Consider the following 26,972-nt stretch of genomic DNA (forward strand, 5'->3'; position numbering starts at 1 on the left):
ATCCCCAATAAGCTGGAATTACTGCGTATAGTATTCTCAATTTTTTCAATTCTTTGGGATTTGACCAATAAAATGATTCTATTCATCACAGCTTCCAGTGTTGACCAGACTCCTCCAGTCATCAGTGGATGTCCTCCTGGTATCACAGTTACTGTACCAGCAGGAGTCACCAGCACTGCTGTGTCCTGGGTACCTCCAACAGCGACTGATGAAGTTTCTGCTGTGACCTTCACAACGACAAACGCCCCTGGAAGCCTCTTTGGTGTCGGAACTACTCCGGTCACCTATACATTCACAGATCAAGCAGGAAATGATGCTTTCTGCATCTTCAATGTTATTGTTGGTAAGTCCAACTTGACCTGACTCATATTTCCAGAATTTTGTTATCCTTTAATGTCTGAATATCTTGATCCATATCCTGAATGAGGAACCTGAATGAAATTCTGGCTGCACCTTCCAGCAAGTATTCCACAAGCATCTTGTCATCTCTAATCCTGTATAGACTAACGATTCAGAATGTGGCAGTGTTGCTGTGAAAGATGCTTTGTAAAGATTCCTGCTTGAAGATGCAAACAGAGTTTTGTTTTGGTTCCTAATGACAGGGTTGCTGGCTGTAAACCTGCAATTGAGAAAAATACACATTTCGAATTATAAAATTACAACTTGTTTGTGTGTTTCTTTTATGCTCTTGTTTTCCTTGCTTGATATTTGAAGTGTCATTATTTATCTTTCTTTCTAGCTGGAATAGATAATTGATATGAGAAAGTCCTGCCTTTTATCTGTCGCTCTTCTCTGAATATGGATATTTTCCATTGAATCTCCTGTTTTCAGATCAGTGAAACAAATTACCACATTGAAATTAACAAGCATGTACTACATGTATATATCACCTCGAATGTGAATGTTAATAATAAAAAATGTAACTATCGTATGATGTTCTTGACTATTAAATTTCCCTTTTGGAGCCAATATGAGGTCATTCAGAGAGCATTTGATACTTATGGGCATTTTCTACATTCTATCTGATGGACAAAATATATAAAGCCCCCAAAGGATGTGTTTCCACCACCTCCCCAGAATTCAAGCTGCACTTTGTAATGTTCTTTTCTACTACTAGCATCTGCTAACACTCCACCCACAATAACTGGATGTCCAAGTGATATCATTCAAACTATACCTGAAGGCATGTCCAGCGTGCCGGTCATGTGGATTGAGCCTACCGCCATTGATCCAGCAGGTGGTGTGGTCATGGTAGTTCCAACAGCCATACCTGGAACCGTTTTCTCGATTGGGGTCACCCCCGTTACTTATTCCTTCACTAGTAGTTCTGGCACTTCCGCACAGTGCACATTTAATGTTGTTGTTTGTGAGTATAACCTGTCAGACTGTTTCCTTTTTTTTCATCCTGTACATGTACTTATATGAGACATTCTAAAATTCTTTGTACCAATAAAGTGTTCCTTGTTGGCCTGGAAATGAATTACTTGGAAAATATGCTTGCTCATGCTCAATAAACCTAAAGCTTGAGTACATTAATAACTTTAGTTGTTTAGTATAATGGCTTTACCGATTTTAATCTATGTTGGATAAAGTCCATGGATGTACTATCATTTCCATTAAGTATATACAGTAGAAACAATTACAGCAATGGGCAAAACTTGTAAGTTGAACATTGTACAGATATATTATCAAAGGTTCATGAAGATTTTTTAAAAATTTTCACAAAAAAAATCAGGAAATTCCATTTTCTTGTCATCTCCATATGGTTCTAATTCATGTCTCAATCAGGGTTTTATTGGGATCTTTTCTACTTTCCATCTTTTAATCTCCAAAGCATCTTTAATTTTTACATTTTTGTAATTCTTCTCCCCCAAATGTTTACTTTGCATGTAGTTTCTATAACACAATTTGCTTGTTTTCTTAGTTCCTACTTTACATCTGAACCAGATCATCAAGTTCATTATTCAGAACTTTTCTTTCGATTAAAATCATTTTTAATCCACATGTTTGTTCTTGTATTATTTCCTTTCGGTCTGTATTGCAGATGCCATCATTATCATGGTATGACACTTTATCTGTTGGTGTTTGTTTATGTATATGTAACTTCATTTGCAGTTCCCCAGGATACCATCTTACCACCTCTATTCTTCAACAGATCAATTTGATGAATTAATAACTACATGTATAGTGCTTCATCTGTATGGTTACACAGAATGCATGGCTTGTTGATCACAGACAAAAATTATATAGACAGTGTCAATCAAATTAGAAAGATCATCATTTAAGAAGTATAAGGTTATTGAATAATGTAGACTTTGTAAGCTGTACACAGTCACCCATTTTACCAGTCATGTTTAGACACAATTGGTCAGTAAGGATCAGTTCTTCCAGCATACTAAGAACAGGTTTGGAACAAATTTAGGGAAGGAATTGAAATGCTGTTAGATCATAGGTGAAAGTCATCCAGAATGTATTTATCATACACTTTCACCAGTATAGGTACCATCATCATAGTACAATCTATTGTCATGATTTCAAATTAGTTTCAGTTCCATCGGTTGCCTACTGGAATTAGGTGGTAATTCCTGTACGGAGCCTACAGGAATGACAATTCAGTGGCCAACTGGCTAGAAGCACTAAATTAGAGAGTCCAAGAATCAGACAAGGAATGAAAGGTTGTCGTTTCATCATCTAGATTTGCACACATTTCATCTTATTTTGTTAAAGATTGAGAAATAATTATTACAATTCAGTAAATTGGCATTTTTGCATTTGAAGCTACTCGCTGTCTCATAGGCCAAATGGGGTTTTAAAAAATTTTGATTTTTGTACATCCAATAAGCATATCACTCTTTCATTGACAGTATTTAAGGCAAATAAAAACAAACCAAAAATTCACCTGTTTCATAACATTCTTATTTCTAGCAACCTCTACCACAGACAACACTGATCCTGTCATCACGGGCTGCCCTCAAGATATTACCATCACGGACATCGGGCTTGATGGAACACAGGTAGCAACATGGGTTGAGCCATCTGCCACTGATAACTCCGCTGTGACTGTAACGAGGACTAATTCACCAGGGGATGCCTTTGTGGTTGGAACAACCACTGTGACCTACACCTTCACTGACACCAGCAACAATTTTGCCATCTGTGAATTTGATGTGACTGTCACAGGTTTGTAAGCTTTGGAACTTCCTGTCTAACTGCGGTCACTCCCTTTCCATATTTTTCTGTCGTCATACTGCACTCTGCTATGTTCTAATTTTAACTGATTTTTTTTTAATGGCAATCCCAAAAATGATGTCCAGCGTACCCTGTATAGATCAATTTGGTTTTGATGTTTTACATTAATGCTCACAATTATCATGGCTTGAGCTATTTGTGAAGTGAAAAATGAATATTGACCAATGGGAGTCGGATATATAAATGGTAATTTTTTTATGCAATTGTCAATTAGCTTGTTTTGTTTTGTCCATTAGCTTGGTCCGTCTGTCCGTCCCTCCCACTTGGTTTCCGCGCAATAACTCGAAAAATATTTAATGGATTCGAAACAAATTTGGTGTGTAGGTATATGACACCAAAATACAGGCTAAGTTCGAATTCGGAGTCCGCAGGTCAAAGGTCACAGCTCATTAAATATGCGAGTTGGTTTCCGCATGATAACTTGTGACATATTCAACAGATTTTTAAAAATTTGGGTGTGTAGGTAGATGACACCAAAATACAGGCTAAGTTCAAATTCGGAGTCAGCAGGACAAAGGTCACAGCTCATTATATATGTGAGAGTTAGATCTGACTCCGGGATTAATTGCCCAAGCCTTTTAAAATCCAACAAGAACCACTAAATTTTTTGTTTAGATCAATTAGAGTCATCAAAAACCATAACCATGATAATGTTTCCTATCCATACCAAATAAAGTAACATAACTACTGAAATTGCTCAGATGATCTATAGCCTGTGTACAGTGTGGTAGAAAAATTGGATTAAAAAAGAAAACTTGCTCTGTTGTGTGTAGACTAGCTAATTTCCTTGTGTCTCAATGAACTGGCATGGGATCAATGACCTTCTGTACCAAACACTGGGCTAAGGTACTTTCCACATTGCACTTATCAATATAGATTATTACTTAGTGTTCGTCTGATGCCTTTACTGGCATTCATCAAAAATTCACATTGCTCTTTAATTGGTGTTTACTGAAATCTGGCCTAGAGAGAACTTAAAATATTTTAAAGCAATTTTTCTATGAGCACTTTTTTAAACAGTTGAAAAGTATCGTTCATTACAGGCTTCTACAATATTTGAGAATAAACAAATGCCATCCCTGAATTCTTTCCATTAATACATTTAGCAGTTGGTTAATGTGCCTGTACTGTACATGGTGGTCATGTGTGTAACTTTTCATTCTAAATCCCTCTTCACTCTATAACGCCTATCCTATTTTCTATAAGCAATAGGCGAAAATCCTTAAAAATTATTGGATATTAGATATGGTTTGATACCTGCAACACATGCGACATGTTTGGTGGTGTTTTTCGTTTTTTGTCAACCTTTTTTAATGTTTTGTCTATAATTACAAAAGAATGGTTTATGAACCGCTTTGTATCCATTGGCTATCTCTAGATCTTTACTTTTTTTTATCACATTATATTTTCATGTTCTTCCATACCCAATCCAGAAAATACACCTTGTGACAGCAACCCTTGTCCGGTAGATGAACAATGCTTCTACAGTGCTGATACGTATCTCTGCTTACCACAAGGTGCGCTGTTGATACGCAAAATCGTAAAATAATAAAACCCAAAACTGGTTGAAATGCAGTCTTTATTGCAGGTTGCTTGAATGTGGGTGCAGTGCTTCCCTATCCCTTCAGTTCTTTTTCCACTTTAGTTTTCTCTTTAAATCATGATTTGTTTTGTTTGAAGCACATTTATTATCAGATACTTTCCAAAAAGCTTGCTAGGTTGTGTTTACTGGTAGTTTAACAAGATTGTTTTCCTGACACTTGAAACAAAGAAGCGTTTTTCTGATGGTCCGTCAGTTGTGTATTTTCTTCAGACTGGCATTTTTCTATTATCTGGGAATCTGATTCAAAATGACATTTTTAATCCAGCAAACTACATATGTTGTGTCAAGAACAGAATCCACTTCTTCATTTAACTGTCTAGATGACATTTTAATTTTATATCACATACTGTTTGCTCGGTGTTGAAATAGTTATGTGCTTCACAAATATCTTTAAGTGAGCATACCAATAATTTTTCATTCCCTTTGTTTGATATGTTGAGTACAGCATTTTCTCACTCTTAATTTTCGTGTCTCCTTTTTTCCCTCTTTCCTTCCTATCTGACAGCTCTCTGTATGTACCTGTTTTTTCTGTATTTTTATATATATTCCCTTCCCCTCACAAATTTAAAGATAACATTAGGAAAACCCTGTGGTGGTGGAAAATCATTATTTGGAAAAGGGATGATATTCAAAATGTTAAGGTTAAATTAGCACAAGCTCTACAATTATACATGGATCACTGGTAGTGCCCAACTAACAATATAGTCAACAACAATCTGAAGCATGTAAAATATGAACAGTTTATTTCAAAGGGATATGAAGTATTAATCACCCATACAAGCACTCTGCAATAAGAATACTGCACTAAACAAACAAAAAGGTTTAAGTATTTTCAGAGGAAATGTTTTGAGAAATATGAGATGAAATTTGTATATGTGCATGCATCAATCTAAAGCAATCTTACTCTGATATTGTTGTTTATAAGCATATGGAATGATTTCCGACTTTTGTTTTTAATTGCATTTTATGTTTGTGATTGAAAACAATCGCAATCCTCTAATTAAGGAACCAAAAAGGAATGCAGGATTCAGATTCAGGAACAATAATTCCTTGATCATCCCTATTAGTATAATGCTCTCCTTTAAATATTTACCTTGCTTAAATGTACTACAGTACTGAAATCAGTCACATATATGTACTTTGGGATGCCTTTAATACATCATGCACAATTTTCTGAGACATTCGTTTCTTTTCCTGCTCATTCTGCATTCTTGATTTTTTTAGTCCAATTTCTCGACTTTCCGTGTCTTTATATGTTGTGAAATTGCTGTTCCAATTCATTCCCCTCTACCTTCTACAAAGTTTGAATTTGATATTAGGCCTTTCTGCACCCCATTCGTTAACTGTTTCTAATCTACCAGAAGACTGCATTTCATTTCACTTTTCTTTGGATATGTATGTGAAATTCAATTTGCAATTTGATTAGAGATATAGCATGTAAAAATCATTTTGCATTTTAGTTAGAAAACATTGCATTCCATCATCCATGTAAATTAACTCACTGAAGATGGTTATGTTGATGCTAATTATTCAGATTCTGATTAAATGGATGCCTTTTTTTACTCTAGAATAAGTGGTACAATGAATGTTGAATCTAGTTTTACTTAAATATATTGAAAGATTTGCTTTTATATTTGCTCCGATTTCAAATTCATATTATCGACTTTTAAAGTGACATTTAGAAGTAGAAAACCTAAAGCAGTTATGAAACAGAAGTAAATATATTCCTTGTATTTTGTTTCTACAGTTGCTGGCAGAAGGCGTAGAGAGGCAGAGGATATTTCTATGACTGGTAAGTGTTGATGTAGTTCTGGGCCCTTTTTTATCAAACATGTAATTAATCGAATTTTACAAGCTTCTAAAATCCTGCCATGTGATTGGTTGAGAGGAAAGCTGTCATCGATTTCCATGATTTGTTATAGAAAGCAAGTTTTGTGAATTGGGGGCCTGGTACATTTTAATGATGGATGAATAATTGTATTAAAAAGTAGCAGTTTTCCCTCTCTGGTAAGAGTCTACAGGGTTTTTACAGTATTTCTATCAAGGGACTTTACTCAACTGTCTGTTTTTGCTCTTTATCACTTGATATGAATGCAGATAAAATATTTTTTTTAATGCAAACAGACCCTTTTTTAATGTGATGCTTATGATAGAAATATTTTAATGAGCAAAATGTGTGTGTACATTACAGAGTACCCGAGGAAGTGCACTTGTTTCTTGTTCAGATTATACAAACCATTAATTACAACAAATATAAGCAGGTATATGTATTAAGACTTTCTTGGAACTTTCATACATTTACCCTCCAACATTGCATGCAATTCTGTCCTGATGACATTATGGCAATGTGAAATCAATGAAATTGAAATGAAATTGAAAATTCTTTATCAAATATTCAATTTCAGGAGATTGCCCTTGCCTGAATGACGGTGTATGTAAGAGGGATCACAATGATAACAACAGATGTCTCTGTAAACCAGGATTTTATGGACCTCTCTGTGAGAATGGTGAGTTCTGTTGATTACAATTAGTGGAACATACAAAGATAGATAAAGAGAGGAAGAAATAAACTTTGTCGCGTGTTTGATAGTTGTAGTGATGATTGTGGCAATGATGATGAGAAGGGTAGGGATACTGAACAGGATGAGGATGTCGGTGAGGATTAAGATAAATGTGAGGATGTGGTTGTGTTTAAAAAGGGGGTAAAGGTTTGGGTGGAGGAGGAGGATTTTGATGAGTGTGGAGGATATGCGTAAAGGTGTTGGTGATGATGTGGGTGAGGAGGAGGGTTTTGGTGAGTGTGGAGGATATGTGTAAAGGTGTGGGTGATGATGAGGGTGAGTAGGAGGGTATTGGTGAGTGTGGAGGATATGTCTTAAGGTGTGGGTGATGATGTGGGTGAGGAGGAGGGTTTTGATGAGTGGTGGATATGTGTGAAGGTGATGATTAGGGTGAGGAGGAGGGTTTGGGTGAGTGTGGAGGATATGTGTGAAGGTATGGGTGATGATGAGGGTGGTGATGATGATGTGGGTGAGGAAGAGGGTATTGGTGGGTGAGGGGGGTATGTGTAAAGGTGTGGGTGATGATGAGGATGGTTTGGGTGAGTTAAGATTTTGGTGAGTTAAGATATTGTTGAGAGTGGAGGATATGTGTAAAGGTGCAGTTGATGATGAAGGTGAGGAGGAGAGTTTTGAGAGTGGAGGATATGTGTTGGTGATGGTCACAATGAAGATATGTGTTAGGATGAGGATATGCATGAAGGTGTGGGTGACTGACGATATACATGAAGATGTTGGCGAGGTGACGTGGTCAAGTGATCTTAGGTGCCTGACCCCACCATGGAAGTCCAGGGTTCGATCCCCGGCATGGCCCTTGTGCAAGGTATTTTAGCTATCTTGCTCTTTTTATCGTCTGTCAAATATTGATGAAGGTGAGATTAAAGATATATATGAAGATCTGAGTGAGGGTGAAGATGATGATACAGGTGTGGTACAGGTGTGGTACAGGTGTGGCTAATTGAGCTTATTTGTTTTTACTTCCAAAATAATACCTTTCATCAATTCTTCATTTCATTCAAAGATTAGGAAGAAATTTGACAAACACAATATAAGTTTGGAACTCCTTTTTTTTAGCTGAAATTTTCATGACAAATTTTGCAATGACATTCACAGAAATTGTTGTCCTCGACCCATGCCAACCCAACCCCTGTGGTAGCAATGGAACATGCCGACACACTCCTAGAGGAAGCACCCTTTCTTTTGTCTGTGACTGTGCAGCTGGATACAGTGGAAGATATTGTGAAAAAGGTAAGAATCTTAACTGTGTAAGCTTCAAAATGCTGGATTGATTTTCCACTGACAATAGTACTCTATTCATCAATGATTATCCTGGCATGGCAGAGAAAGGCCTTTTTTTTTTTATAGCAGTTTATTGTTAGAAGTGCAATTATTAACCCAATTTAGAGTATGGAAGCACATTAAGCAAGCGAGGAATGTAGTTTTGAAAATAAACTGAAGAAATCAATGCTGTTTTGACTCTGTTCGTGTAATAGAGTTATTTTATTTTGTTCCCATGAGAAAGTGATAATTCAAATGAAAATCATGAAAACATAATAAAAGTACTCTGGATTATGCCCTACTGCTCATGAAACCTATCAAAGTACATGCATAAAATAATTTTGTTTTCAGATAGAGATTTCTTTTGTCCTCAATTTAGGAGTAGGAATTTTTCACAACCTCTCCGCAGATGCTTTCAGGAACTTTGAGAATCTCTTGTCAATAGCCCTTCATGACAAAGCAGCCTTTGTCGAAAATCAGTGAATCAAGAGTGTCATCCTGGATTGTGGACAAACGACATATCTGCAATTGTTTGTCAGCTCCAAATCTTAGGATAATCTGCTTTCCAAGTTCACCAATTATGGACAATGACCTTTTAAGCTGTCCATTTTTATTTGATGGGCATTGTCAATAGATCTCAATGTTCCAGAAAGCATCTGAAATGAAACAGATGTTTTAGATTGAATTCCAAGTTGGCCTCGTGTATTCCATTTATTTTCTAGTCTGTGTGGTCTGTTTGCAGGAATGCACATATATGCACCTTAAGTGGAAGATGAAAGCAATCAAGTTATTTTTTCTCTTCATTGTTCCACTGAGGGTGCAAATATCATTTTCCATGAATATTCTCTTTATGACATACTTCTTTTTCTCATTCACCTTTCATTAATGTAGGAAATTATCCTGATGGAGTTAAAATCTTAAAATTATTGGTCATTTCGATTTTGTTAATATCATTTGGAAAAAAAATATTGCGATAAGAGGAAATTTTGGGGATATAGTGTAGATATTTTGGGAAAAATGTTTGACACTCGTGTTGATAGTGTCGTTAAAAACTTAATTAAATTGATCCTCTATTTCATTTGCAGTGGAGATGAAATCATTTACTAATGAGCAGATGACCAGCGAACTTCAGGAGATCATCGGGAAGCAGACCTTGATATCTTGGGCTTTCCTTGCTGGTTGCTTCATTCTGGTCCTCACCATCCTCCTCCTACTCATCGGGCTAGCCTGCCTTGCCCCTCGTTTCCGAACAACAGTACGGACTGGCAAGCAAGCACTCGATGAGATCACCCTCGTCCAGTAATCATTAAGGAATGACAATCTCGGGGTGGGATGACATTCTTGAGTATTATTGACTTGCAATTACATCCAACCCGACGGAAACTTGTTCTCGACAACATCTTGCGGGCTCGCTTGATCTAGGGTTGATATACGCAATGATAAACATACTTTACCTAACCGTCTTCCCATTTTGTTAGATATTTATAAATATATATATATAAATATGTATTCTTTTATATTTTCTGTCAAAATTAAGTTAGAAATGCAGGCATTTTTCATTGGTCTCTTGTAGAATAACCAGTATGATGACTATGACATATTAATTATGCTGTGTGGGACAGATATATTTCTGGAGAGACTTGTCATGTAACTGAAATGTTTCTAACTTTTTCAAAGACATGTACAATTTTGCTTGTGCAATGTGTGTCTTGTAATATCAGGGGAAAAGGAAAAACAGTAGGTAGAAATATTGGTTTACTGCATAGCATATATAGGTATATAATTAATTTGTTAGGGTTATGGTTATAAAATGCAGCTTTCTGTTAGTTTCTGATTGCTTTCTCTACTAATCCCATTATGTTTTATTCTATTCTTGTTTTTTTAATATACATGTGTATCTGAGCAGCTTATTGAAAGAGTGATATCTTTTAAAATAGATAATTGATCATGATTCCAAGAATCAAATTCTTAACTTTACTTTAAAAGTTTTCTTATCACATTGCAAAGATGTTTATCACATGATCTGTATGTATTTTTTTTGTACTGCACAATTATACATCTTGACAATAAATTGAATTTCAATGACTGTAATAAAGTTGTTAATTTATCATTTTTTGTGTTGCTTGTAAGGCACATTTCCAAGACTATCCAAAGACCCTTCCATGCAATTGCCATGACATCAATTTGTTTTTTAAAGGAACAAAGAGAAGATATGGGAAATAACAGTTGATACAGATTCATAGAGAGAGAAGAGGGAGAGAGAGAGGGGGGTGGAATGGAGTCTGCATGTACAGACCCTGATTAAAACTTTGATCAACAAGTGGATCTCCATGATGCAGAGACTAGCACATATATAAATTTGCTGTGAGCGAGAGGGCCTTCAGTACACAAGGCATTATATAGGCTGCATATTCAGACCCTTAACGCGAGTGAAGGGTTTGCACAGCAGACTGGGAGGAAAGAGAAACAGTGGGAAAAGAGAGAGAGAGGGGGGGGGGGAGGACAAATACATTTCCCTTGTCAGCAGGGTTGGGCTTAAATACTTTCTTCAATTACAATTACTTTTCAATTGAATTTATTTTATTTTTTTCAATTACAATTACCAATTATTTTTTGTCAATTACTATTTCAATTGCTTTCAAGAAAAAGAAAAATTATTCTGTGCAAAGTACCACCTATTTGAACATAATTCTGAGTTGCAGAGAAACTTGACAAGATGAAGGGTTTAGGTTAAAGAGCACGGATTCTGCCTGTTATTCTCTTTGATGCTGAACTGAGCAGTTGACTTGGAAAAGGTCATGAAATTAAATCATGAATTAAATAAGTTTATTGTAAAGTAATTGACAATGAGTAAAGTCAATTACATTTTTTTCAATTACAATTACTTTCCGTTTGAAAATTAATTACAATTACTAATAAAATAATGTAATTGATTACCTGATTGATCAATTACCATGTAATTGAGCCCAACACTGCTTGTCAGTGTCTAAATGTGCTTATGAAGATGACAAAGATATAGTGTCTGTTGGTCCTTTTTTTAGGAAAGGACAAATGTGTAGAAATCTAGTTGATTATTTTAAATAGTGCAACTATGCACCACTAATATGAGAAGTGTGATAAAGATGTCTGATATAAGGTTATGGGGACCATGGAAATTGTTCCGTATTCAGAATGCATATTGATGATAGATACTGCCATCTGAATATAAATTTGATATAATGCTTTGGATTTGAAAGGGGATCCTGAGTGGAAATATAGTAAGATAGACAACGTGAATGATAAAGAATAAGGAAAAAGAATCATAGTGGTGGATATTTTTAAGAATAAGGATACCTCTTTTTAAAGGAAAAATAACAATTAGGGCCAGCATGAACATGAATGTAATATTAAAAAAAAACATTTTACCAAAACACAATTGCACTCATAACAGATCTTGCTTTTAAAAAATATATTTTTGTAAAAGTTAAGTAGAAATGTCTAAATCCAAAGACAAATTTCTTTTTATCCCTATCCCCAACACGCTCATGCTACAACTGTCTACTGATGCTACTGAGAACAAAAAAAATATCACAGGCACTGATTAAAAAAAAGGAGTCAGAGGACTCTATTATATCACATAATGAAGTCTACAGCAGTTTAAAATAACGGAGGATGAAAAATATGATAAACGTCCACTTTAGATATTTTTGAGATATTCCATGAAATAAAAACAACATGATCATAGCTTTTGAAAATATATTATTGCAATTTGCCAAATTCAACACAAGAATACAAATAACCATATAATATGATACAAAATTTTCTGATATTTTCATAAGGATTTTAAAGTTATCACCTGCCCCCCCCCCCCCCTGTTATAGGGGTAATTGTGACAAAACTTTCGCAACTTTCTTCCTCGTGTTAAAAATAATAAAATGGAAGAGGGTCCACATTGGTGTTAATGATAAAATACATGCATACGAGAAGTTAATTGAATAAGAATAATTTTGATTGCACTATTATAACAAAGACAAATTTAAAAAAAGGATAATTGGCCGAACAAAGAAATCGAGCCATTTCTAAAAATCAATAGGCAATGAATTTATAGTCTTTAGTGGTGCTTGAAACATATAGGTCTTTTGAGATCAAAAATCCGTTCCTGATATTCAATTCAATTCAGGTTTATTGCAAAAAACATGATTGGTAGTCACAGACTAAATTGTACATGTTTACACAATGCCAATATATAACAATAATCAAAATTACTAAGATAAACAATGAATATACAAATTAAAATTACATATGTGCAGCTAAAAAATTGAGTTAAAATGGATAAAAAAAATATAATGATAGATAATACAATATTGCACATTCATTACACAAATTTCAAACTTGTTTACCATGGTACTTATTTACTTATATTTCGAAGAATGGATAAAATTCCAGCCGAGGATAGAAGGGGTGTAAAGAGGAGGAGCTACTAACATTATAGCTAATAGTCCAGGATAGAAGAGGCATAACCTTGTTTTTTTATATATACAATATTTTTTGATGGTTTCTTGTCAATTCGAGGGTGCTGATTACGAATCTGGATGATGCCACTCGTGTAACCTTGAGCATTTTCCGAAAATTGGCAAAATCCAATATGGCCGCCAAAATATGCAAATTACCCATGAAAATCCTAAAATTGTCCGCACATTGGCTATGAAATGCATGAAATCGTGTGGCAGGAGTGAAATACTCTCTGAACAAATAATTTTTGACAAAATATTTATTTTCCTGATTATTCAAAATGGCCGCCATAGGCCCTTGTATACTCTATTATGTACAATATGAATAGGGAAAACTAATTTTCACAAAAATGAGCACTAAACTGCAAAAAATTGCGATATATGAACGAAGTAATATATGCAAATCATCATTACTAACGAGATATATCATTTATTATGTCATATATGGGAACATTGCTGTATTTGGATATCTAAAATAGCCGCTACTGGCCCAAAGAGTATGTACAATGGCAATGGTCGGGGCCAACTTCACAAGAGTGATCACTAAAATGCATATTATTAAGATTGAACGAGTGGAATACTGACTAAAAACATAATTGTTAACGAAATATATTACTAATATGCCATGTATGTGATGAATGTTGTATTTTGATATTCAAAATGGCTGCCAAAGGCCCTAAAAGTATTATGCACAATGAGAAAGAGGAGCTAAGAAATCACAAGAGTGAGCACTAAGATGCATATATATGTGATAAATTAATGGGATACTGTCTAAAAACGTATTTTCCAACGAAATATATCATGCAGGTTTCAAGTTTGTGTTAAATACTGTATTTTGACTTTCAAAATGGCTGCCATAGACATTAAAAGTATTATGTACAATGCAAAGTGGGAAACCAATTTTCACAGGAGTGAGCACCATAAATGCACGTAATAGTGATCTATGAGTAAAATATTGTCTGAAAGCATAATTTGTATTAAGATATATCATTTATTCTGCCAGTTAGGTGATAAATACTGTTATTGGAAAATCAAAATGGCCGCTACAGGCCCTTACAGTATTATGCACAATGTGAATGGGAAAAAATTATTTCAACAGAATTTGGCTTTGCTTGGCCAAATGATGATGTATGAGTGAAATATTGTCTGAAAACATTTTTTATAACAAAATATATCATATCTTGTGTAATTTAGGTGATAAATACTGTATTTCAACATTCAAAAATGGTTGCCATATGCCCTTTTTTAACATTATTTGTCTCCACTCAAATTGTATAGTATACGATAAGGGCCTATGGTGACCATTTTCAATTTAAAAATGCAGCATTTATCTCCTTAATTACACAACATTATGATATATCTCGTTAGAAACCATGGTTTTATACAATATTTCACCCTTACATCACAATTCACAATTATATGCAATATTTACAGTCAAGCAAAGCCAAATTCTGTCAAAATTATATGTCCCATGTTACAATGTACACAATACTTTTAGGACCTATGGCAGCCATTTTGGATTTCAAAGTACAGCATTTATTACCTCCATGACCAATATGTGATGCATTTAGTTAGAAATCATGTTTAAGACAATATTTTTACTCGTACATCACAGTTATATGCATTTTATGATTCTCACTCTTGTGAAAATTATTTTCCCTATTCGCATGTTACATAATTTAGTTAGGGCTTGTATTTTGAATGTCAAAATTCAGTATTTATCACCTATATGGCAGAAGAAATGCTATAATTAAAAAAATATATATATGTTTTCAAATAACATTTTACTCATACAACAGGATTATATGGATGTCATAGTCAAGCAAATCCAAATTCTTTCAAAATTATATGTCCCCATTCACATTGTAGATAATACTGTTAGGACCTATAGGGACCATTTTGAATTTCATAATAAAGCATTTATCTCATGCATGACAAAAGAAATAATGTCTTGCTATAAAACATGTTGTCAGACAATATTTTACTCGTAGATCACAATTACATGCATTTTATGTTTCTTACTCGTGTGAAAATCAGTTTCTCAATTCGCATTGTACATGATAAATATAGGACCTATGGCAGCCATTTTGAATTTCACAATACAGCATTTATCACATAAATGGCATATTAACAATGATGTTTTTAGTCAGTATTCCACTCGTTTATCTTAATAATATGTATTTTAGAGCTCACTCTTGTCATTTTTTTTTAGCCCCGACCATTGCCATTGTACATACTCTTTGGGCCAGTGGCGGCTATTTTAGATATCAAAATACAGCAATGTTCCCATATATGACATAATAAATTATATATCTCGTTAGTAATGATGATTTGCATATATCACTTCGTTCATACATCGCGATTTTTTGCGGTTTAGTGCTCATTTTTGTAAAAAATTAGTTTTCCCTATTTATATTGTACATAATAGAGTATACAAGGGCCTATGTTGGCCATTTTGATTATCAGGAAAATAGATATTTTGTCAAAAAATATTTGTTCAGAGAGTATTTCACTCCTGCCACACGATGTCATGCATTTCATAGCCAATGTGCGGACAATTTTAGGATTTTCATGGGTAATTTGCATATTTTGGCGGCCATATTGGATTTTGCCAATTTGCGGAAAATGCTCAAGGTTACACGAGTGGCATCATCCAGATTCGTAATCAGCACCCTCGAATTGACAAGAAACCATAAAAAAATATTGTATATATAAAAAAAACAAGGTTTGGTCAAGTTTCTATGGGGCCAATCCTGGACTATAAGGACTGAGAGAGGAAAGGGGGAGTGAGGCAGAAAAGAGGAGGTATAGGTGGACTAATTAATTTTTTTTATACATTGCCCCCAAACAGGTATAGAATTCATGGGGAGCATATATATCTTACCATGGTCATCTAATTCGAGCACTAATCAAATATTGTGAGCGCGAAGCGCGAGCTGAAATATTTATAAGAGGGGCATTCTAAGGCTTGTTTGTTGGAATTCATTAAGACTATACTAACCAAATTATGCGAGCTGAAATTTTATGATATTCAGACCAGAAAAGGGGACATTCTAAGAACTGTTTTTTAGGAATTAATGAAGAGCAGACATATTTCACCAATCCACCAATGCTAACGTAAGCACGGACTGGAAATGCTTTATATTCATACCTTAAAGGGGGGGCAATCACTTTAAATAGTCATTAAAAAGAGGCATATGTCACTACATAAGATAATAAAAAAACTCAAGTACAAGGAAATATATTTGGTCTATATTGACTTGGAAACTGGGTGTTTTTGTATCATTAATCCTCTTAAACGGGATTATTTATTTCATTAAACAGACAAGCAAATTATGTTTAATAAAGTTATGGAAAAAAAAAAATTTGTGTAATATAATATATATAATATAATAACATAATATAAAATAATATACAATAAGTTCTTCTTCTCCCCCCACTACGCTTCTCTTTCTTTCTCCCTCTTTTCCAAAAAGAAAATCACATGTCTCAAAATATATGCTCTTTAATTTGATACCTCAATCAAAGACAATGGTCAAGAAATAGGCCTAACAATAATGGTTAGGGGTAGTGCGGCTACAAAATATTAAACTATACCTTTAAGGGCTGAAACGAGGGGTATGGGATGCTTGGGAACTGGAATTTAACGTGAGATGGGGGTCTTTGATAACTGACATCTGAAATTAGGGCCTTAATGTATTTAGGACGGAGGCTGAAAGGGTTGGTGAACGAGAAAGGGCGAAAACAATATCCTTTGCAACTGCTGGCAAGACTTGAAAAGGGTGAAAACAATATCCTTTGGAACTGCTGGCAAGGCTTGAAAAGGGGGTTTGCAGGGCCGTTCATACCCGCACTGCTATACGTATGAGCCCCCCCCCCCCCCCCCCCCCCCCGCCAGACATCAGCCAGGCATACAAACTTTAGTTAACTGTGCGATAGCTACTATGATAGGGTAGAGGATCTGCGAAAACTATGTAAAATTATATGAAATTATGGAAATGCACAAGCATTAATTTGGTTGTTGGTCGTAGGCCTACACATGTTCCCCAACATGCAGCTGGTTATTTTGACCAATTCTTTTTGAGAGTGTATGATGATAAAATGTTAGAGGGGAGATATAATTATTATAATAAATAGTAAAATTGAATGTACTTAATTTGGACTTGATGTCTTCATTGACTACTTTTAACGTTTGGTGGCACTGTTTTACCCCCGAAAAGCTGCGGAGTTACCGTTGTAAGTCGGTGTTTACTTTTCCAAAGGGTCCGTTTTCATAGTGTTATTTTACTACCCCTGGTAGGTTCCTACGGTATTTTGCATAATAAGTGTTTACATCCATACTTGTATACCTAGTCTTTATCCAAGTGCGCCTGTATAATTGCTATAACACTCGTCATTTGATTACTCTAATGTCAGATGACATATCTTTGTGTCTTGATTTTATATCATTTTATCTTGTAGTACTTTTTTCATACTCCGAAAGTGTTCGATTGAAAAATGAATAAACTTCAAACTTCATGATCAACTTTCAAATTTTCTTGATTCTCTAGACATTTGGTGCCATTTAAATTTCTTTCACTAATACAATAGGTCTATATCCATTTAAAATATTTATTGAAAGTCACATTGCCTTGAACTACTATATATTCAGGGGCCGCGGAACAGTATTGAAAATGTGGGGGGGCTGAGCAAAAAGTGGGGGGTCGACCAAGCAAAAAATCACAATCAGATGGTAATTTTTAAGTTTTTGCACATGGTTTTGGAAAAAACAAAGTGGGGGGCTGAAGCCCAACCAATCCCCCCCCCCCCTCCCGGTTCCGCAGCCCTGATATCAGTTAATGATTAATAGATGTAATCCTTTTGTGCGCTTCCTTCCCTTGTGCTGAGAATCACATTATAATGCTGCCCGGCTCCTTTTCGTATGTAATCATGTTTATGCAACCAATTCAGGCATAGTGAGCCACATAAGAGAGGACAATACGATTTACATTCTCAGCTTGGGTAAATATAAAAAAATACTTTACCTTTAAAAAAATCCCTTAATTTTCGAAGAGAATGATTTTACGTTACTACACATGTAGATTCGATAATTGACTATATACGAGGAGAGAGAGGTTCGATTTTTGTTACGTTACTGCAATTGGCTCTTTTACTATTTGATTCATTAATGTAGGCCTATACTTATCATCAAAGAAATGTGTTTTATTCATTCACTTTACTTTATTTTAATTCATATTTCTTTTTCTTTCTTTCTTTTGTTCTTTCTTTGATTTCCTTTCTTCCTTTATTTTTTTCTTCCTTTCTCTCACTTTCGTTCCAGTTTTCCTTTCTTACGTATTTTTTTTATTTATTTCATTTACTTACCCAACAATTTTAGAGGTCTTCCCCGTCATTTTACGCTTGACAATGTCAGAGGGGAAGATCACACGACCACGGGTTGATTCCCACTTCAAGGTCAAACTGGATGATGCAGAGAACCGCATCAGAAGACTAGAGGATGATAAGGACTATGATGATGGTGTCAGTAAAGACACTCTAGCGGTAACAGCTAAGACGAAGCTCAGACTACCAACGACTACTACTCCCATCGTTCCATCTCTTAGCTGGTCAAGTTCTTATGAACTTCATGGAAAGGTGGAAGATTATCAACAATTTAGTAAGGTTAGATTGTCGTGTTTCCTCCTCTTCCTTATCGTCGTCATCGTCCTCCTCCTCCTTCTTCTTCCTATTATCATTATTATTATTATTATTTTCATTATTAATATTCTTCTTCTTCTTATTATTATTATTATTATTATTGTTATTATTATTATTTCATTTTTATCATGGTTATTATTAATGTTGATATTATTATTATCATTGTTATTATCATTATTATTATTATTATTATTATTATTTATGTATCCTATTTTCCTCTTTAATCTCACTCTATTTTTTCCCCTTTTCACTTTAGCTCCCATCCCCCTCTCACTGTTCTTTTTATAAATTTTATACTGAATTTGAATAACATGCACGTTCGCTCCGAATATGTTTTCAGTTTATGGATACATTTCCATCTGAAATTTAGAGTAAAATATATGGTGCTTTGGATTTGACTATTGATTCATCGTCCGATGTGTGTGAGTAAAATCTAAATATGAGACGATAGAGATATATTCTGAATAATTTTATCACACTCTTTTAATCTATATTTGTTATTATATAGTTCAAGGAGATTACATGCTCTTTTAACTTCGCATTTATCAAATATTCATGTTTTACTAAGAAATATTTCTCACAATGGATTTACAATTATGATAATGCAGAAAGGGTATATTTACGGTCGCTATGGCAACCATTCCTGTGACAATGCTGCCCATGCAATCAACAAACTTGAAGGAGGAATAGGAGCTCTTGTTTTCTCAACTGGTATGTCTGCTATCACCACCACAGTACTTGCTCTTATCAAGACGGGAGATCACGTGGTATGAATCATAATTTCTATCTAGGGGCGCTTTAAAGGGGACAGGGACTGCCCAAAAAATCATTTTAATTTCATTTGGTCAACGTTTGGTCTGTCATGCTGGCCAATATGGGATTATATATCATTGCAGTTAAAGGATTGACACATAATTAAAAGAAAGCCACAGATGAATGCAAAGAGCAAATCATTTTAGGATTACTCAATTCATTCAGTTGATTGCATTGTGCCCAGTTCATATAATTCATTTTGGCGCAATGAGCAATTTGTGACACTCTGGAGAAAAGTATATGTATATATTAGTGTTTGCTCAGCATGACTGCATGAATGATTTATCTGATAAACTCTAGACTTTGAAGTACCTATCAACACTAAATGATCTATATCATATTTTTACTTATTTAATTTGACAGATTACCCAAAGTGTAAAATGTTTTACATATGTAACGTATGAAGACCTACGTGTTTCTTTTTCCCTATCAATTATTCATAGTAATAATAATAATAATAGCAATTACGTCATATTTTCTTCTACTTCAGTTCCGAAAACTGATCTCCCAGCTGGCCCTGCTTATCATGATAACATATTGACTTTTCTGATGAAATATGATATGGGTGTTTGGCGGTGATGAGAAAGAGAGATGAGCAAGAGGAAGATACAAACCGATCAGTTAAAAATAACAACAATACATATTATTTTGTGTTTCAGATAGCCCCCGATCCAGTGTTTGGAGGAACCTATAAATTCTTTAATTCCATGCTGAAGGATTTTGGTGTTGAAACAACCTTTGTACCGGCTGGGGATATTGACGCTTACAAAAATGCAATAAGGTCGAACACAAAGGTTATTATTTCTCAGACTATTTTGCAGACTACTGTGAAATTACACATAACAATATCTCAGTATGTCATAACTTATTTGTGTCAATCTTGCAAGCGTAGTTGTTAATTCAATCTACGTTTTATTCAAGGCCTGTAGGTCTTTATTAAACGACTCAGATCCAGAATGTTGTATATCACAATGCAAATGAGCAATATAATAATATTTAAAATATACATTCAGTTAAAATTTTGATTTGAAGTATTTGACAGATTCAAATTTCTATTACAAATTGCACAAACAAAAGCCTTGAAATTATAATGAGACTGAAGCTATTAAATTACCCATTCCTGAAATTTAAAAAAAAATGTTTTAATTTGATGCATTTTTTTAATTGCACGAAATAAGGACAATAATTTGTATCTATCATATCTTTCTGAAACACCAGGGGGAAATATTCAGGAAGATATATGAATCGTCCTATATTTTCTTTGCTTTTATCGACTCTAGCTCTTCTACGCTGAGACCCCTACCAATCCTACTTTAAACCTGACCGATTTAAAAGCGTTTGCAGATGTTGCCAAGTCTGTTCCGGGGGCTATCAGCATGTGTGACTCAACATTCGCCACACCATATCTACAAGACACACTTGGTCTTGGTGTTGATATCTCATTTCAAAGCTGGTAAAAACGAGTAGCAAATGATTCTCCTTTTTTATAGTTCACTTGAAATGATAAAATCATCAAATTTATGATAGTATCATCTTTCTTCTCGATAGACTACTTTTTTTTCTCTCTCTCTACAAAATGCATTCTCAATATAAAAACGAAGAGCTAATTTAGCTCTTAAAGAGCGTGTATAGTGACTGCACTTCGGAGTGCTGATTTGTCTAGTTCAAATTCGAACTAGAAAAATCAGCACTCCGAAATAACAGTCACTATACACGCTCTTTAAGAGCTAAATTAGCTCTCTGTTGCACTTCGTTTTTAGAGTGCTCCATAACACTCTTAAATGGCACCCCCCCCCCTCTCTCTCTCTCTCTCTCTCTTTCTCTCCACCTTTCTTTGCCACTTTCTCAATCTTTCTTATAAAAAGAAAAGTTCACCTCGGCAAGAATGTTGATTTTAATAAAAGAGAACGATCAAACTAGCATAATGCTGAAAATTTCATCAAAAATAGGATGTAAAACAAAAAAGTTATGAAGTTTTACTTGAATAAAAAAGCAAAAGGAAAGTTATGACGTTTTGAAGATTCGATTAATTTAACAAAACATTTACATGTTTATACACATTCTGGTCAGTATGCAAAGGAAGGAACCAATGACATCAACCACTTACTATTACTTTTTAAAATGAAATATGTCGTATCTTAATTTTTATTATATGACACTAGCAATGTTGCATCCTATTAATGTTCCTAAAGATAATTCCTTATTGTAAATCTACCACAATTGAAATATTTATATTTTAAGAAAAATGAGCAAAAGAAATGTTAAGCTAGGGACATCATCTTTCATTTGCATTCTCTGTGTTTTGCGTATAAGTGTTTTATAAGCGAAACTGAATATCTTTAACTTTCTAATGTTACATCCGATTTTCGAGCAGTAAGCTTGTTTGATTTGCCTCTTTGTCCAAATCCATGTTAGTGGAGGACATGACCTTCAGAGAGGGGTAATGATCGTAATTTCATATTGTACTTTTTTTTTTACAAAACCTGCTGTTTGACGCTTTAATTTGTCTCCTTTATAGAGAAGGAGTTAAAAAAAATATGTCCATTACCAAAAGGGGGTATGAGGGGGTATGAGCACTGGCGGATCCATTCAGGGGCACCTCGGGCCCCTTGCCCCCGCCTTGACAGACACAAAAACATATATTTTGGGGATATGTTATAATAGTGAGTGAGGACCTTTTTTTTGCTGTGCAAATATACCCTCTTCCCTTTTGAAAATCCTGGATCCGCCCCTGGGCATGAGATTTTACAGTTATCTTTTTTTCGTTGATATGTTTGCAGTTCGAAATATTTAGGAGGACATGGAGACTTGTTAGGAGGATCAATGTGCACAAAGGATCCCGAATTATTTTTGTTTTTATCAGAATACCAGAAGCAAATTGGTAATACAATGGTGAGTCGATATATCATCTTGATTCGAAGCATTTATCCATGGAATGCTGTAGTATCTCCATGGTTTATCCATGATAATCTTGATTCTTTTTTTTTTTATTAAGAATTGACTGATAATATATCATTTCATCAATCAATTCTGAACTTCATTGCTTAACTCAAGTTTTTTTTACCCAGTTGAATAAATTTATATACACGTGTCTGTCACAGAGTAATTTGTCCTTTCGCTATAACAGCCAATTTTGTTCCAAAAAAAATCCAACATTCTTTTGTGATTTTCAATATTCCATTTACATATTTTCAGTATAAATTTATACTTGTTCATGTTTTAGGGTCCTTTCACAGCGTCCATCTTGCTTCGAGGAATCCGAACCCTACCACTTAGAATGGAGAAACATTGTAGCAACGCTTTCAAGATAGCACGATATCTAGAAACACATCCCAAGGTTGGTGAATCATTATTACATAATTATAGGTTATGAAGATCAAGCAATTTATGTACGGCAATTTGGCACAATAAAACGAAATGAATTACCCTAAATACATGAAATATACGCAATCAGGTGTACTAACAGAATTAATTGATCAAGTAGTGTTTTGAATAAAAGGAAAAATTCTTCCAAATATGGATGCTAATATTCAGTATTGAGCAGTAAATATCATAATTGAATATTGATGTTTCAATTTTAAAACATTTGTTCAAATTTACAAACAAAAACATTCAGTAAAGTGAAATGTAAAAACGTACCCCAGATGAGCAAATAAAAACTCTGAAATAAAAAAAAATCGTGCAATAAATCAGCTCTTGTTTAGCACTGTTTAATAAGAACAAACAAAGTCAAATGTATTGTCTCTTTTCAGGTTTCTCGTGTTAGATATCCCGGTCTTGAATCATATCCCCAGCACGACGTAGCAAAATCACAAATGAAGAAAGGATATGGTGGTATGGTCAACTTTGAGATGAAAGGGGGATTAGCAGCGGGGAAAATCGTCATGGAGGTATATAATCAAATAAAATAAATATTATTTATTCCAAGACTTTTTATTTTATTTTGCAGTTGATTTATATGAATGAAACGTTGATGTTAAATGAATTTAAGATTATTCGATTTAGCTACATGGACTCAGTGTTCCAATTCGAGAAGGCAATTTAAAAGCCTTTGTATCGCAAAATGACGTGCTAAATTGTCAATTCTTTTGCAAAATGCTAAATGCATATTGGACATTGTTTTCGTTTATATCGAATGATGTGAGTCAATTTCCATATTAAATCTAATCATGATCAAATGAAACTTAATACCTTTTATGACATAATAATTCGAAAGCAAATACAGTTTTGAATACAATTTTATTTCGTTTAAAGAGTGCAAAAGCAATAAAAATATTTCACTTGGAATGGAATAATTTCTAATAAAGGCCTACTTTTACATTTGTCTTTGATTTCATAGTCAGGAATATTTAACTTATTGACCCCCCCAAAAAAAAAAAAAAAAAAATCTGACGCTGCATAGCGGCTGCCGGGCCGACGATTAATAATTGGCCAAAACAAATTTTCGGAGGATTTCTGTTTCTGATATCTCTTTCGAAGATTAAAATATGGATTTTCGATTTTTTTTTTAAATCTTTAAATTGATTCAAAAATATGTAACCCTTAATATGCAATATGGAAGAAATTCAAATGTATCATTGATGAGTAAAATAACATTAATATGAAAATCTAATCCATCTTAAATTCTTCACGGATCATGATATAGAACATCAAACTGATTTTAATGGCTACATCATTGGGAGGAACAGAAAGCTTAATGGAGCATCCTGCATCGATGACACACGGTCCTGAGGTCATGTCAAAGGAGGAAAGGGAAGCAGGTGGTATCTCAGATGGAATGATTCGACTCAGGTTAGGAAAAAAAATATTTTTTTTTTCGCGATCTCCGTTAACGAAATATACGTACTTTATTTACTTTACTTTCAATTTTCTTGCATTCAACACAAGATGGCGCTATACCGTTTATTTCAGAGTTATCAATATATATTAGCATGTTCGTCGGAGCATAGACCTATAGGTCTATGGTCGGAGAGTAACACGTATCGCGGGTTCGCCTCCTCTCTCCCATTATGTAACGTGGATATTTGAAGTTGAAAAAATATCGGTAACTACGAAAATGTCGAGCGGTCATCGAGGGAAACAAGGCGGGAAACGCCCTCGACCATCTACCGGCTCTAGTCCCGAAGGACCTGCTCTCTTGCCTGCCATTAAGAATATGTTAGCAGAGGAGATAGGAAAGGTACTAGAAAGAATTCAAGTTTTGGAACTTAACTTTGGAGCCAAAATAAAGAAATTTGAAGAAAAACTTAACGATGTTGTGAATTCGGTCACTTTTAATGGACAAAATATTTCAGAACTTCAGCAGAAAATAGAGGAGGATAAGGAAATAGTCAACCAGGAAATTGACAGTCTCAAGTCATACATTAATCGAGAAAATTTACTTTTTCACGGAATAGTAGAAGGTAATCAACAGGAAGATGTGGAGAACCTTTTACGGGACTTTTTTGTGGAGCATCTTAGATTTGATAGAGCGATTGCAGATAGGATTGAATTTCAAAGAGCCCATCGGATCAACTCTGCCAGAAGACCGCGCCCCATCATTGCAAGATTTTTAAGATATAAAGATCGCGCTGCTGTGTTTCTAAGGGCGAAGAATTTGAAAGGTTCACGCATGTTTATTACAGAGGATCTCCCACTGCGAATAAGAGAACGTCGAAGAGCTCAATTGCCAGCCTTAAAGGCAGCCCGGTCTTCAGGTAAGATGGCTTATTTCTCCCGAAGCGAACCTTGGAAATTGTATATCGATCGAGTTTACGTGCCACGGGAGAGACAACAAGTGTTCATTCGGCAACTTCCTACAGAGACACATCCCGGTAACCCAGGAATACGTCTTCAGGTAGCTACTGGTGCAGAGCCCAATCTCCCTGAATAAGCAACTGGCGCTATGAGAATACAACGAGAAAAGCTTGGATAAGTATCAGTTATGTTTACATTCGCTTACACTAAGCATTTAATTTTCTAGACTACGGAGTTAAAGAGGTTTTCACAAAGTGAGACCCTTCTAAACACCATTTAAACTGTTTAACTGTGATAAGAATTTGGTTTGATGAATATTTCACAACAAAATGCGAGTCAACTAAAAGCAAAATTGTATATTATTTCTGAAAGATGCAATGAGGATGATTGAAGAATATTCATATTCAAACCAAAAAGGAAGAGAAATGCAGGACAAAGAAGACAGGAAAATATAACAGCAATAACTAAAGCGTGGTGTGAGAAAAGATATTGCGTACTCTTATCAACTGAGAACACTGCGTGATGGAGAATGAGTTTAATACTTAAAAAACTAAAAAAAATTTGACGCAAGGAAGGAAAGGAGATGCAATGTTCAAAAGTGAAAAGCTAGAGAGCTGATATTTTTTATTATCAAAGATATTATGCAACGAGAAGAAACTAGAATGAAGAAACTAGAAGACGTTCATGGAATAATCACCCTTTATTTTGTGTAAAAGTAACATAGACCTGTATACATATATATTTTTTTCTTTCTTTAAATAAATATTTATTAGAGCCTAAAGTGGCTCTGATTGCTTGTGCAGGTTATTCTTAGGCCTTCTTATATGTACCAAGTAAATATTCAAAAATATAGGCCTACTAAAGAAAGCCTCTTCTATTTTTTTTTTTTTTTTCACCATTTCTCTTTTATATTTGTGGGAATAAGTAATAACAAAACTTTTAAGTTCAAACCAAGAGAAAGGTAGGAAAAAGGAAATGGCATTTTAAGTTGCAGTTTTTTTTTTTAAACAGCAGTGAATTAAAGTGCTGTGGAGTTACTTTTTAAAATAAGTATGGATTTCCTTTGCAAAATAACTATGGATTTGAAGAGATACTTTTTTATCCAATATAAATAAGTGGATATGCGTATACATTGTATGTATTTACAATATGCATTTTTTATTTTATGATCTCTTTCTATCTCTCTCTCTCCCTCTCTATACGCTCTGGGGGACTGCCTCTAATAATGACAGGAATGCTAGTTAAATGTTGTAGGTCTGATGCCAATATCTAAAGCTACACGTATCTGGTTATGTCAATCTCTTCGCTTTGTATAGCGGATAGGAGGAGTAACTGTCTGAAAAAAAGGAAGACAAAAAAGGTAAATCTTCCTTCAATAGTTATGATGTTAATTGGATATTTAAAAAAAATAGCGCATTCCGATAGTACTTTGGTATCGTCATTATTGTAAGCGAGATGCGGAGGGAGAGAGAGGGACTGGCAAAAAGATGTTAAATAACATTCTTTAAATTCTTTAATTTTTTACATATTTTTGAGAGAGTTAATGCA

The 26,972-nt window shown here is 34.5% G+C and overlaps 2 protein-coding genes across 2 annotated transcripts in view; both read left to right on the forward strand.

Annotated features, from left to right (window-relative positions):
• LOC129253864 (mucin-3B-like) overlaps positions 1–10,772 on the forward strand; it is a 75,929-nt gene extending 65,157 nt beyond the window's left edge. The window contains exons 65-72 of the mRNA XM_064095295.1: positions 92–343; positions 1,118–1,366; positions 2,926–3,180; positions 4,683–4,766; positions 6,600–6,644; positions 7,258–7,359; positions 8,524–8,658; positions 9,774–10,772. Of these exons, the coding sequence (XP_063951365.1) occupies positions 92–343; positions 1,118–1,366; positions 2,926–3,180; positions 4,683–4,766; positions 6,600–6,644; positions 7,258–7,359; positions 8,524–8,658; positions 9,774–9,991 (1,340 nt within the window). The 3' untranslated portion in view covers positions 9,992–10,772. The remainder of the gene's footprint in view (positions 1–91; positions 344–1,117; positions 1,367–2,925; positions 3,181–4,682; positions 4,767–6,599; positions 6,645–7,257; positions 7,360–8,523; positions 8,659–9,773) is intronic.
• A 7,285-nt stretch (positions 10,773–18,057) lies between these two features.
• LOC129270157 (L-methionine gamma-lyase-like) lies at positions 18,058–25,968 on the forward strand. The gene is made up of 9 exons (XM_064095296.1): positions 18,058–18,179; positions 18,556–18,839; positions 19,484–19,642; positions 20,348–20,482; positions 20,969–21,141; positions 22,469–22,580; positions 22,912–23,025; positions 23,441–23,578; positions 24,334–25,968. Exons 2-9 carry the CDS (start codon positions 18,585–18,587, stop codon positions 24,616–24,618), a joined length of 1,371 nt encoding a protein of 456 aa, XP_063951366.1. The 5' UTR covers positions 18,058–18,179; positions 18,556–18,584; the 3' UTR covers positions 24,619–25,968.
• The last annotated feature ends 1,004 nt before the right edge of the window (positions 25,969–26,972 follow it).

Source organism: Lytechinus pictus, chromosome 2, assembly GCF_037042905.1.
Source record: "Lytechinus pictus isolate F3 Inbred chromosome 2, Lp3.0, whole genome shotgun sequence".
Taxonomy (NCBI): Eukaryota; Metazoa; Echinodermata; class Echinoidea; order Temnopleuroida; family Toxopneustidae; genus Lytechinus; species Lytechinus pictus.

Excerpts from the sequence above, each read along its gene's own strand:
- LOC129270157 (XM_064095296.1), top strand. The coding sequence starts at position 18,585 with ATGTCAGAGGGGAAGATCACACGACCACGGGTTGATTCCCACTTCAAG. Across the intron at positions 22,581-22,911 it reads AGCAAATTGGTAATACAATG|GGTCCTTTCACAGCGTCCAT; the intron begins GTGAGTCGATAT and ends TTCATGTTTTAG. Across the intron at positions 23,579-24,333 it reads CGGGGAAAATCGTCATGGAG|AACATCAAACTGATTTTAAT; the intron begins GTATATAATCAA and ends ATCATGATATAG.